The sequence below is a fragment of the Trichechus manatus genome, unplaced genomic scaffold, assembly GCF_000243295.1.
Source record: "Trichechus manatus latirostris isolate Lorelei unplaced genomic scaffold, TriManLat1.0 scaffold00006, whole genome shotgun sequence".
Classification (NCBI taxonomy): Eukaryota; Metazoa; Chordata; class Mammalia; order Sirenia; family Trichechidae; genus Trichechus; species Trichechus manatus.
The window spans coordinates 6,554,480-6,568,331 of NW_004443942.1; the positions used below are offsets into that span (position 1 = coordinate 6,554,480).

General features: G+C 40.0%; 1 protein-coding gene across 1 annotated transcript in view; it reads right to left on the minus strand.

Moving 5' to 3' along the window:
* Positions 1 to 12,407, minus strand: part of RRAS2 (RAS related 2) — a 23,724-nt gene extending 11,317 nt beyond the window's left edge. The window contains exons 1-2 of the mRNA XM_023737397.1: positions 12,390 to 12,407; positions 585 to 672 (exon numbers count right to left, since the gene is read on the minus strand). Coding sequence (XP_023593165.1) covers positions 585 to 672; positions 12,390 to 12,392 — 91 coding nt within the window. The 5' untranslated portion in view covers positions 12,393 to 12,407. The remainder of the gene's footprint in view (positions 1 to 584; positions 673 to 12,389) is intronic.
* Between the last annotated feature and the right edge of the window lie 1,445 nt (positions 12,408 to 13,852).

A 13,852-nucleotide genomic window follows, 5' to 3' on the forward strand; every position in this document is an offset into this window, starting at 1 on the left:
AAAAAAAAAAAATAATTAAAAAAGACAGCTGTAACTTTGACGAAGTTTAGTTCTACCCCTCAATACCACACTTAAAAGTACAGATTCTAATGTATTTCTTCATCTCTGTGAATAAAACAACCATAGAAGTTAAAAAACATGGCTTTCTTTTGGAGGAGGTAAGATGTTTAACCAGTCACAAAACACTATTTGCTAAAGCCTCTGTAGTACTATAAATTCTAAACAAGTTAACAAATATTGAACCTTTTCTGTATTTGCTTCACCCATTTTAGCCTTTACCAAAAGGTAGGAAGAGTTGAGACCTGATGTGTTTTTTCCAAATGTCCTAACAAACAGAACTTCAACAAGTTACAACTGCAAGACTAGTTTTACCAGAACAGAAGATCAATCCAATTACTTTTATTTTTCATTTGCCAAATATTTAAGTTGTCCAATATGTAGATTCATCAATCAAAACTAATCAAAGAGATGGGCTAATATTTAAGATCATCTAATATTTCAATTACATTATTTAACTTCGTAAAATATCATTCACTTTTTAAAAATACGATATGCAAACTATCAAATAAAGGAAGATTACTTACTATCGAGCCGGGCCGCTCTGTCATCTATCACACACTGCTTTGTATAGGAATCTTCAATGGTTGGATCATAATCCGTTACAAAATAGGACTGTAAGAAAAATGACCTTATTTTAAAATTTAGTTACTTGCCCATCCACATATCAATGCAACTTTATCAAATTCCACTTATCCAATAATTAAGATAATTTCATTCTAGTAGAGTTTATGATACTAAGTCAATTCTCCACTAAATGAAATCTCTTCAGAGCCTTCTAAGTGGGAAAAGGGTACAAAATAGCTCTCATTTTTCATATCTGAAATATGCAAAAAACTGCAAATAATCAACTTTTTTTTACATTAACTTATTTATGCCTAAGAATGTAGATCTGAGTTTTAAAAAAACACATTGTTACAATTCAGACCTATTTGAATTTGCAACCAGGTGATAAGCATCATTCCCTAAGAACAAAAGTGGTGTTGTTGTTAGGTGCCGTCTCATAGCAACCCTCCAGAGGACAGAAGTAGTTGGAAACAAATGGAGACAACAAAGAGGCCTGGAAGATTCCGTCCCCCCACCTGTTTTCTCCCCTTCTTTTCTCACACCTTAAAGAGTTTTTTTGTCTTACTCCCTTTTCCATTATCTTGTGTATTACAACAAGGAAACATTATTTCAGGATTTTTGTCATTTGCAGAGACCTCCAACTTATTATTTCACTGATATTTTTGTTGTTTATCTTAAATTCTATTTCTCTTTTCTCCCCTTATCAAGGCCTCCTGCTACTATCTTCCATAAGAAAGGACAGTTAAGGTATCAGAATGAAAAGGGAAAAATCTTACTGAATGCACTTATTTGTGTATTACATTTCACAATTTTTTTTAAAGGCTTTAAAAATAAAACAACAACAACGAGAATCTTAGAGACAGCGTATTTTTCCTCTTTCTCCAGGAGGGCACTAACTAGGACTCCGACATCATTCTTCTTTTGTTATGAGTATCTCCTTTGCTCTCCTCTTGACCAACTTTCTCAAAGCCTATTTCCCACTGGCTCTTTACAAAATCTGAGGGAATGACTTGGAGGAAGATAGCTTAATGCTGGGAACCATCGCCAAGGCTGTTCAGCCATTCTTCAGGCAAAGGTTCCTGGCAGCTGGACCTGCTGGTTCTAGGGAAACGGCATCCTCAGGTGACAAACCCCAGCATGGTGACCTATGCAAACACCAGAAAGCTACTCAGAAGTAGGCACTCTCAGCAGGGCAGTAAAGAAACCACTGGCACTGGGGTAGGAGTGCGTGTATTGATCTGTCTGTTACCACGACTTTACATATAAACTTTCTTTTTTGTTGTTGTTTTTATTTGTTAAGGACACTTCTACATTGTATTTATATTTAGGATTAATTTTTATCGCAGAATTCAGTATCCATAATCCTATTTCCTTCTTGATGGTTTCATTTAAATGCGGGGTTTATTAAACAAAGTCTTAAAAGAAATATTTACCAAAAGGAGCAGCTTTTAATAGAAATCCATCCATTCCTCCCATTCACCCTCACCCCAATTTAAAAATACAGCGGTATTAAAACAATCCTGAACTTATTTTTGGCACTCACACTTCTCCAATAATACACTGGCAACAATATTCTTTGTAACCACTACTCTAAACAACTTAAAACGGCAGTCTTTCACCAAGCAAGGCTGTTTACAATGCTTTTCCTGTTTTGTTTTGTTTTTTTAGATTAGTTTCCTAAAAACATGTTGCTCCACAGCAATCTGATACTTCTTGCCATGCTGTTATCTTGTAAAATCTCAGTTTCACTGAGTACTTCCAGTTTATGTGCTGAACTGTCCCTCCCACTCTAAAATCATAATGTACAAATACTAAACATATTCTTACAAATGTCCAAATCATGCATAATAGCTAGACTTCTTTCCATGAGAGGGTATTTTGCTTTGTGAGAGTGAATTAAGATGTTAACACGTACAAAATTGTTGGTTTCAACAGCTTTGAGGCCCATTAAAAATAAATTGTTTTTCCTTTTACTGGTTATGGAAGTTTCATTATTTTCTTTGGATGTCTTAGCTCTTAAAACACAACCTTAATGTTACAAGAATGTTGCCACTTTGCTAACAATGGCATGCATTTATTCTACTCATATTATTTTTTAGACAAATTAATTGTTGGAATTTCTAGAAACTTAGATCCACATTTCATCTTCACTGCACCCTGTTTTCATAATTTGTCTGTGGAGACCATTGTCTTCCTGCCATATGTAGATTCTCAACAGCCATCCTTATTTAAATTTAAAGCATCTTCGTCCCTCATAAAGATCCATCCAAAGAAACATCACTGTAGGGCGTGTCACTGAATCAAAGACCTGTTTTCCTCTCATAATTATAATAAGCCACAGGTCAGAATATGCCCAGAAAGAGCATTCATTGTGTGCAGATAACATATACAACCCTCATCTTCTACCACAAAGGCAAAGCATTTTTTGTTACTTAAACTTGGGTACCAGATATTTGAGGAAGCAGAGCTCCAATAAGAAATCAGTCTCTGCCAGAACACTTATACGCTGCTGGTGGGAAATGTAAAATGGTACAACCACTTTGGAAAGCAATGTGGCACTTCCTTAAAAAGCTAGAAACAGAAGTACCATACAATCCAGCAATCCCACTCCTTGGAATGGATCCTAGAGAAATAAGAGCCGTCACAGGAATAGATAGATATATGCACATTCATGTTCACTGCAGCACTCTTCACAATAGCAAAAAGATGGAAACAATCCAGGTGCCCATCAACAGACGAACTGATAAATTATGGTATATTCACACAATGGAATACTACGCAATGATAAAGAACGACGACTGTGAAACATCTCATAACATGGATGAATCTGGAAGGCATTATGCTGAGTGAATTTAGTCAGTCACAAAAGGACAAATATTGTATGAGACCACTATTATAAGAACTCAAGAAAAGGTTTAAACACAGAAGAAAACATTCTTTGATGGTTACAAGGGTGGGGAAGGAGGGAGGGAGTATTCACTAACTAGATAGTAGATAATTAGGTGAAGGGAAGGACAACACACAATACAGGGGAAGTCAGCACAACTGAACTAAACCAAAAGCTGAGAAGTTTCCTGAATACAACTAAACACTTCAAGGGACAGAGCAGCAGGGCAGGGGCCTGGGGACCATGGTTTTAGGGGACATCTAGGTCAACTGGCATAACAAAATTTATTAAGAAAATGTTCTGCATCCCATTTTGGTGAGTGGCATCTAGGGTCTTAAAAGCTAGTGAGCGGCCATCTAAGATACAATTGGTCCCACCCCACCTGGAGCAAAGGAGAATGAAGAACACCAAAGACACAAGGAAAATATTAGCCTAAGAGACAGAAAAGGGCCACATAAACCAGGGACTCCATCAGCCTGAGACCAGAAGAACTAGTGGTGCCCAGCTACCACCAATGATCGCCCTGACAGGGAACACCAACAGAGAGTCCCTGATGGAGCAGCAGAAAAGTGGGGTGCAGAACTCAAATTCTAGTAGAAACACCAGACTTAATGGTCTGACTGAGACTGGAGGGACCTCAGAAGACATGGCCCCTGAACTCTCTGTTAGCCCAGAATTGAAACCATTCCTGAAGCCAACTCTTCAGACAAAGATTAGACTGGACTATAAGACATAAAATGATACTCGTGAAGAGAGTGCTTCTTAGGTCAAGTAGATACAGATACATGTGATTAAATGGGCAGCTGCTGTCCGGAGGCAAGATGAGAAGGCAAAAAGGGACAGGAGCTGGTAAAATGGACATGGGAAATCTGGGTAGAAAGGAGGAGTGTGCCGTCACATTACAGGGAGAGCAACAAGGGTCACATAACAATGTGTGTATAAATTTTTGTATGAGAAACTAACTTGAACTGTAAAGTTGCACTTAAAGCACAATTTAAAAAAAAAGAAATTAGTGTCTGGTAATGGACACTCCTGGGTTTAATTCTAACCCTACCACTTTCTAGCAGTGGGATGTGAGGCAAGTTACCTCTCTAACCTTCAGCATCTGTAAAACAGGAGTAGTAAAATGAGCAGATAAAATGAAGTAATGCATATAAAGTACCAAGGCATTTTTGTGATGCAGTTAGATGGTCTGAACTAGTGTTTTTGTTCGAGTACAAAGACTTGCTATTCCTGGGAACAGCTGTAATAATTCCAGTCCTAGCTACACCACTGACCAACCATGTGACCTTAGACAAACCTCTCTCTCTGGGACTTGTTATCTTAAATGTTGTGAATCAAAATAAATAGCTCCCCATGCGGGTTTCTGGAAATATTTTCTGGCTCTGGGTAGTAATTACATGGGTATATACATACGTAAAAATTCATTAAGTTGTACATTTAAAATTTGTGCCCTTTTTTGTATGTATATGAATTACGTCTCTATCCAAAAAACCAAACCTATTGCCATCAAGTCAATTCCGACTCATAGTGAACCTATACGACAGAGTAGAACTGCCCCATAGGGTTTCCAAGGAGCAGCTGGTGAGTTTGAACTGCTGCCCTTTTGGTAGCAGCCAAGCTCTTAACCACTGCGCCACTAGGGCTCCTATATCTCTATAAGATATATAAATAAAACGGCTCCCTGTTGCTTACAGGATTCAGTAGTTTCTTTATCCAGTATTCAAAGCCCTCTGGATAGATCTGTGCCATTCCGAATCTTACTTCCCACTGCTTGAAATCTTCTAGCCAATTGTTCTTGCTTAGTTGTTCATTTGTTCAACAATTATTTTGGAGCACCTACTATGGCCTACTAGGTCCCTACCCTCACAGAGCCCATTGCCTTTTACCAGCATTTAGTAACTGTGCTATGGTTGAGGAGGGTGGGGACAGACGGGATGAGTGTTAAATGTACACACCAACCAAGAACACAGAAAGCATGGTGTGCCAATACCACAACTGTTGAGAAGGCCGTAAAATGTAAGGTGTTAACACTGCAGTCAGGCAGAGGATCTATGTATACATTCACTTACATAAACACAGAGCCCTAGCAATTTGCCAGAAAACAGTCTCTCTCCTGATGCTGAAAAAAATTACCAACCACAGCCCAGAAAGGATAATCTGTAGCAGAAAGAAAGAAGAAAAAGAACAAGCACAGGACTACATTGTTGTAGACAGTGAAGATGTTCAGATGGAGGCAGGAAAGGAGGGTAGACTACAGAGTTCAGAAAAACAAACTGAAGGAGGAAATGCGGGAAAGGGGAGTTGGAGAAAGGGCTTTCTTGACATCACCTGAAAGGATGCCTGGAGAAGGAAGAAAAGGAACACCCCCTTTCAAGGGGCAGGATACCTTCTAAGAAGGGCAAATGGACTTCAGTCTTTTAAAGGTTGTTAGTTGTGGGAAAAGTTTAGGATTAGGGAATTTCCTATTCAGACAGGGACATCTATTTCCCCTGATAAAACCATATATATAAATAAAATTGCCAAAAAAAAAAAAAAAACCCAAACCCGTTGAGTTCATTCCGACTCAGAGTAGAACTGCCCCATATGGTTTCCAAGGAGCACCTGGTAGATTCGAACAGGTGACCTTTTGGTTAGCAGCCGTAGCTCTTAACCACTACGCCACCAAGGTTTCCAAATTGCTGAAAGCCCCTAATAACTCAAGAGCGTTACGCTATAATAACAGGAATACTGATGTTGATTACTTGCCATCAGATTGCATAATAGTTTTGGCTGGGCTCCTAAGAGAACTGCCTACTCATTATCTTCCCATTCAAAGAAGCTGCCTTGAGGAAGAAAAGAAAAGGGCAGGGGAGGGCAGAAAAAGAGCTGATGCAACTTCTGCATTCAGTGAGCCGGAATAACAACCTACTTTCTCCTACACCAAGCTATTGGTGAAAGTGTAGTTCCCAAGCACTGCCACAGAGTGGTGCCTGGTCTATACCCCAGGACTGGTACTTTCCTGGAGACTCTAGGAAACTCAGTGAAACTAGCACATTGGTTAAATCTACTACCCTTGCATACAGAAAGGAGAGGAGGCTAAATCAAAAGCACTACTGGGGAGTTGTAAGCAAATGACAGGGCATTTCTGAGCACAGCACCATGCTCAGAAGAGAATCTCAGGAGTCCTCTAAACACATAAGGCATGGGAAGGGGAAGGGAAGGAGAGGGGAGGAGAAGGAAATAGTTGAAACAAGTGTGGGAAAATCTACTGAGCCTGGGTAACGTGTGGGTGACACTATACTACTCTCTACTTTTGCATATATCTGGCAATTTTCATATTAAATTAATGTTTTAAAAACCTGGTGGTAGCACATAAGGGCAACAAAAAGAGTAAAGTCAGGGGAGGAGGATAGGGATCTTTTAACCTTGAGTTTTCATCTCACTGTATTCAAGACCAACCGATGCAGAAGCTAAAATTTCCTCTTGGTCAGAGTCTGCACATGCGCGCGCACACACACGCACACACACACACACAAAGGTCAATGGTTCAAACCCACCAGCCATTCCCCAGGAGAAAGATGTGGCAGTCTGCTTTTGAAAAGATTACAGCCTTAGAAACCCTGTGGGGCAGCTCTACTCTGTTCCATAGGGTCGCTATGAGTCGGCATTGAGTTGATGGCAAAGGGTTTGGTTTGGGTTTCTATAGATACATATATATATATATGCACACAAATTATACAAAAAATATTATTTGATATATATAATATTTTCTCATTTAATTCTCACAATGACCCTTTAGACAGATATACCCCTTTACAGATTTTTTTTTTTTTTAAATGAGTCAAAGAATCATGTTACTTCTTCAAGGTCACCCAGCTAGTAAGTACGAGAATACTTCATTCCAGGTCTGATCCCAAGTTCATGCTCTAAAATTCCTACAGCTAGTAAAACTTCAAATTTTTATTCCTTTACTGGCCTATAAAATGAGGAGTAGAAGTACCATGAGAAGTAAGATTTGTATTTGACTTCATGACACAAGAAAAAGATGAACTAAAATTCATATTCGTTTCTTTCCCTGCTCACCTCACCTCTTTCACCCATGCTACACACAGAAACCAGGTCATGAAATGTTCTAGACCTAAAATTCTGCAATTCCCTGCTCATCACCATTTTAAGTCAGTAAGAGAAGCATTTCTCAATTTTTACTTCTATCCACAAAACATATATTACATTTTCAAAATTATGGTACATTTTATAAAGATTTCCTATTAATAGATTCATTTACAATATCTTCGCTAGAGGCAGCGTAATGAGAAAATGCATGGACTCTGGAGTCAGACAGACTTGAAATTTCAAACCAAGATTTTTCCTGCTTCCTAGCTATTTGAGTCCTTGGGTAAATTGATTTACATATCTAATCCTCACTTCCTCAAAAGGATGAGAGAGTAGGGCTAGTTTAAGGACGGCATATTCCAATACCCACTTCAGATGTGATGAAGAAAGGTAACAGAAAAGGAAAAACCTGCCAGACAGCAGACTCAAGGAACACCTCCTACTCCAGGTGAGAGCCCTCACGAAGTTGCCCAGCTGGATTTAAGAGCTGCGATTACCAATGACTGCAGTGTATCCCCATTCTCCCTCCTCCTGACTAGGAGTGTTTGCTGAGGTCATCTCATTCCTGTTCCACCACTGTATATCGGGTATGTGGGGCCATATAAGAAGGCAGCAGAACGGAGTGGAAAGAACATGAGTTTTAAGTCAAACCAGGATACAGCCCTACCACTTTTACTAGCTATGGGAGCATGTCATTTAACCTGTCTGAACCTCAGCTTCCTTGTCTGTAAAATGGAAATAACACTAACTTTGTAAGACCATATAAAGCGAAAAGTAAAAATACTTCATGTGGAGTACAAGGCACAGCATGAGACACACCAGTTAAATCAACTGTCATGGACTCGATTCCAACTCATGGTGACCCCATGTGTGTCAGAGTAGAGCTGTGCTCCACAAGGTGTTCAATGGCTGTAACCTTTCAGAAGTAGACTGTCAGGACTTTATTGCGAGACAACACTGGCTGGATATGAATCGCCAACTTTTCCATTAGTAGCCAAGCACTCAACAGTTTGCACCACCCAGGGACTCGATATATGACACACAGTAAGTCCTGTAATACATTATAGCTAATAAAGCTGATGAAAATCAAAGACTACAGCCTTCAGTATGGATTACACCTCAACATAAAGAAAACAAAAATCCTTACAACTGGACCAATAAGTAACATCATGATAAATGGAGAAATACCGAAGTTGTCAAGAATTTCATTTTATTTGGATCCATAGTCAACGCCCATGGAAGCAGCAGTCAAGACATCAAATGACGTACTGCATTGGGAAAATCTTCTGCAAAAAATCTCTTTAAAGTTATCAAAAAGCAAAGATGTCACTTTGAGGACTAAGGTGCACCTGACCCAAGCCATGGTATTTTCAATCACCTCATATGCATGTGAAAGCTGGACAATGAATAAGAAGACCAAAGAAGAGTTGATGCCTTTGAATTATGGTGTTGGCGAAGAATACTAAACATACTATGGATTGCCAGAAGAACAAACAAATCTGTCTTCCAGAAGCACAGCCAGAATGCTCCTTAGAAACAAGGATGGCGAGACTTCATCTCATGTACTCGGGACATATTATCAGGAGGGACCAGTCCCTAGAGAAGGACATCATGCTTGGTAGAGGGTCAGCAAAAAAGACAAAGACCTTCGACGAGATGGACTGACACAGTGGCTGCTAACAATAGGCTCAAACATAGCAACGACTGTGAGGATTAGGCAGGACAGGGCAGTATTTCGTACTGTTGTACATAAGGTCACTATGAGTCAGAACCGACTTGAAGGCACCTAACAACAATAAAGCCCAAATCATCTTACTTTCTTTGCATTACAAGTAGAAAACAATCTTAATATGCTCTGAATTTCTCTGATCCTTAAGGTGACTACAGTCTGAATTTTCCCGATTTCAAAGTCTGTCTTACGTTGTTATTGTTAGGTGATGTCGAGTCAGTTTTGACTCTCAGCGACCCCATATGACAGAGTAGAACTGCCCATAGGCTTTTCTAGGCTGTAATCTTTACAGAGGAGCTCTGATGGTGCAACGGTTAAACGCTCAGCTGGTAACCGGAAGGTCGGTAATTCAAAACAACCCGGCAGCTCCGTGGGAGAAAGACCTGGCAATCTGCTCCTGTAAAGATTTACAGCCTAGGAAACCCTATGGGGTAATTCTATTCTGTTCTATATGGTCACTATGAGTCAGAATCAACTTGACAGCACAAAACAACAACAACTATCTTTACAGGAGCAGATCACCAAGTATTTCTCTCAGGCAGGTTTGAACCACCAACCCTCCAGTTAGCAGCCAGGCACTTAACCGCTGCACCACCAGGGCTCCTTCGTCATATGTTAAGAGTTGTGATTTGCAAAATATGTATACCAAGCTTTATGTAAACCATGTAATACATACTCACAATTTCCTTTTACAATTGCTTATCTTTTCAAGTTCATGTACATGAATGTATAAATAAATGATACACTGAATGAGCTAAAATTTGAGTTTAAGCATAAAACTCTCCTTCAAAGCCCTTCTGTGGCTTGCTCCAGAATGAAAACAAAGGCAGATCTCATGTTTTTTCCAGTCATTCTTCAATTATAAATAGTCCTTCGGTCTCTTTCAGCCCCCAAGAATATTTTAATTTCAATAATTAAGATGTCTAGTACAATGTCTTGACTGCATTAATCAATACTCATCTAAATTAAGGATCTCCTCTTCCTACATCAAGCAGAGATGCCCCTGGGTGAGGTGTGGGGCGCAAGTGGGGGAAATACCAGTCAGCTTCTTTCCACATATCATTCTCTTCTACCCTCCAGCAAGCTCTCTGGCTCCTTCATGGTTGGAGCTGAAAGAATGGGAAGAACTGGGGCAGGGGGGGGGGCACAGCAATGAAATCTGATGTCCTGTGATCTCGCTCATAAAGGCCTGTGGATTTCCTGGGAGCATCTCCAAAGAATCCTCCAAGTGCAATTTCTAGGATTTGGGTGAGACCTGGCCATTCACATTTGCAACCTTCAATCCCTGGGATTTCTGTGGGCACCACCTGCTAGTCCATGTTGCCTCCTAGGTAGCCATGCCCAGCATTCCTTTCTAGGTGGCTTCTGGTTCCATCCAGAAGCTCACTGAAACACTCACACATTTTAGTCTTTGGAGGTGCAGTGTGCTGTCTATACAGACCTCTTTCTTTCCCTCTGCTTTGCTGCCTCAGGGCTATCTAGACTCACACGCTCATCTTTATGTTCCCCAAATTTAGGGGATACATGTCAAGCTATCAGAGCTTCCTCACCATTTGGCTTACATGAAGAGTGCTTAAGAGAAGCATCCCTCTCCTCCTCTCTCTTACATGCGTATGTACAGGAGGCCGGAGGGGCAGAGAACACACTGCATACTAACAGCTGTCTCCAAAAGAATCCTTGTCCTAGAGCCCTTTAACTCTCAAGGCCTTTATTCCCTGGAGGTAAGGATAGGCTAAGGGTAGCATAATCAATTTAAGACCACTCTCTATGCTAGTCCTTGGAATATGAGGGCAACTTGTCACCTACTGTTTTATTCTTGCTTTTGGGGCTTCACGGATTAGCATTCCAGTTAAAATCCTGTTATATATGTTCAACTAGATCTGATGTGCCCAAGGCCTATATCTCATGCTTTCTAGAACCTCCTTGGAGTTAAGCAATGTACCTTGCACATAGTTGGAATCTCAAAATATTGGCTGTTAGAAAAGCCAGTAATTATGGAGATGGTTATGGGGAGTCAGGAATTAATTTCCCAGAGCACGTATAAGGACCTAGTGAGCTATCATTAGCCCCTATATTCTAAAAGAGGAGCAGTGACAAATTCTTCTGGTAACACTAGAGAAGACTGCAGGAACTTCAGGCAGCTGTGAGCCATAGCTGGGCTCTTCCTTGTGTTACTTTTTAACAGCAGCTGTCAGGTCACAGAGAACTTTTGTTCCCTGCAACACTCTCCCTTATTTTTATGTCAAATGTTTCCAATATGCTCAGTATTTCTTCACTCAAGTACATATTTTTTCCTGACCAAAATTAGTATTTCATTTATCTAATATGTATAATTACATATACCTCCATCATTTATCCTCTAGTACTCTAATGCAGAATAATAAAAACTATAATAAATCCAGTAATCCTTTGGTTTCTTTTTAACAAAAATTGGTTAGGTTTTCTCTCAATGTTGCTAACTATCCCAGAGTGTCTAAAGCCACCATGAGCCTTTCATGTGACTTATGTACAATTTCAGCTATTATATATACACCTCATGTACAGTATTTGGTTGCAAATGAATGGGCCTGGTAATGCAACCAGAAAAAATACAGTACAATTTACAACCTGGTTCTATTACAACAAAAGTTTGTTTCTTTATGTCCGTTATTTGGTGCTCATTTCCCCCAGGGAACTATTTCTCTAAATCGTGGTTATATATAGACCACAAAAGCTACTATTAAAATATGGTTCGGAGCCAGTATGAGCTCCAACTTCTAACCTGAGCAGTCACTTGGCTCAAGAAGGAACAGGAAGAGAATTCTGTTTCTTCTTCCAGAGTACAGAGCCAGCCCTAGGCAAGACATACAAGTAGCAAGCCAAATTAGAGTAGACAGCGGTATGAGACAGCTCACCTCAACCCTCCAATAGATGTCTGTGCTTTTAAAAAAGCATAATTCTAAACAAAAATGAATGTTTAGTGAGATTTCAGGCAAAGGTCAAAAAGAAAAAGAAATGCTTCAGACTCGGCAGAGGGAAAATTATTCGGGGTGGGGGGGTTAGGGGGGTAGCTACCATTTCATGGCACAGGCTCCACTTCTAGGGCAGGCTGTGCCTTGTTCTTCACAGAATTTATCCTTCCAAACCTAGAGGCTTTAGAAGGGAAACAAGATAAAACATTTTCCTCTTTCTTCCGTCCCCTCTTCCACAACCCTACTACAACTTATAAAGCTAATCCATTGGATGTACAAGATCATACGAGAATTTCTAGTTCATAATACCAGTGGTGTAAATTTTAAAACTGTCTACAAGAGAGAAGGGGCCCTGCCATGGCTACAGCCACTATTCATATACACAACCAATTTGTAGGTAGGACAAGCTTAACTCAGGTAGTGCCAACAGAGCAACCTGTTCATCCACTATTCATATATATGAGTAAGACAAGCTTAACTCAGGTATCAACTACATAATGATATATTCATCCACTCTTCATATGTACAAACTATTTGTAGGTAAGACAAACTTAAATCAGGCACTGCCTATGTAACAACAGATTCATCCTTTAGAGTTGGCATATTATTTAGACGCCACTGAGCAATAATAATCCAGTGGCTTATTTCATGTTACATGATAAAGTTTATTTCCCTGGCTTGACTATTAAATATTTGTTTGCTCTCCTGCCTACATTCCCCCAATTACTGTATTATTTCAACAGATAATACAAAAAGCCTAAATGAAATTTTAAGCAAAAGAATTAAAAGTATTTTAAAAGCACAACGATGACTAGCACAGACAGAAGAGATAAACAACACAGAAGGCCATATAAGCCTGTGTATGATATGTGGACATTAATAAATACCTCACACTTCCCCACAGGGGGACTGGCGTAAACTCGTCCTCCTTTTCACATGGAGGCTCAAATCTTTCTTGTGTCTCTCAGTTCTTGCCTTGACTGAACCTTGCAGTCCTAGGGAATGTCCAGATCTCCCCATCCTTCCCATTCCTGTAGCTACTATCTTGGAAGAGCTCTGGTAGCTCAATGGTTAAGTGCTCCACTACTAACTGAAAGGTCAGAAATTTGAATCCACCAGCAGCACCACAGGTAAAAAGACTTTGTGATCTGCTCCCATAAAGATCACAGCCTAGGAAACCCTATGGGGCAGTTCTACTCTATGGCACACAACAACATAACAGCTACTACATTAGTAAAGTTAGCCTTCCTTACATCTATCTCATGTGGACCACAGCTTTCTAAACAGCATAATGCTGGCCTCTGTGGGTAATTTTAGATGAACAAGTAAGTCCCTGACCTCTACAAGTTGCCATCAAGTCGACTCCAACTCATGGCGATTCAAAGTACAACTGTGTTCCATAGTTTTCAAAGGCTGATTTTTTGTAAGCAGATCGCCAGGCCTTTCTTCTGAAGTGCCTCCAGGTGGACTTGAACCTTCAACCTTTTGGTTAACACTCGAGTGTGTTAACCATCTGCACTACCCAGGGACTCCCCCCTCACCTCTAGGGGCACACAACTGTCCAGG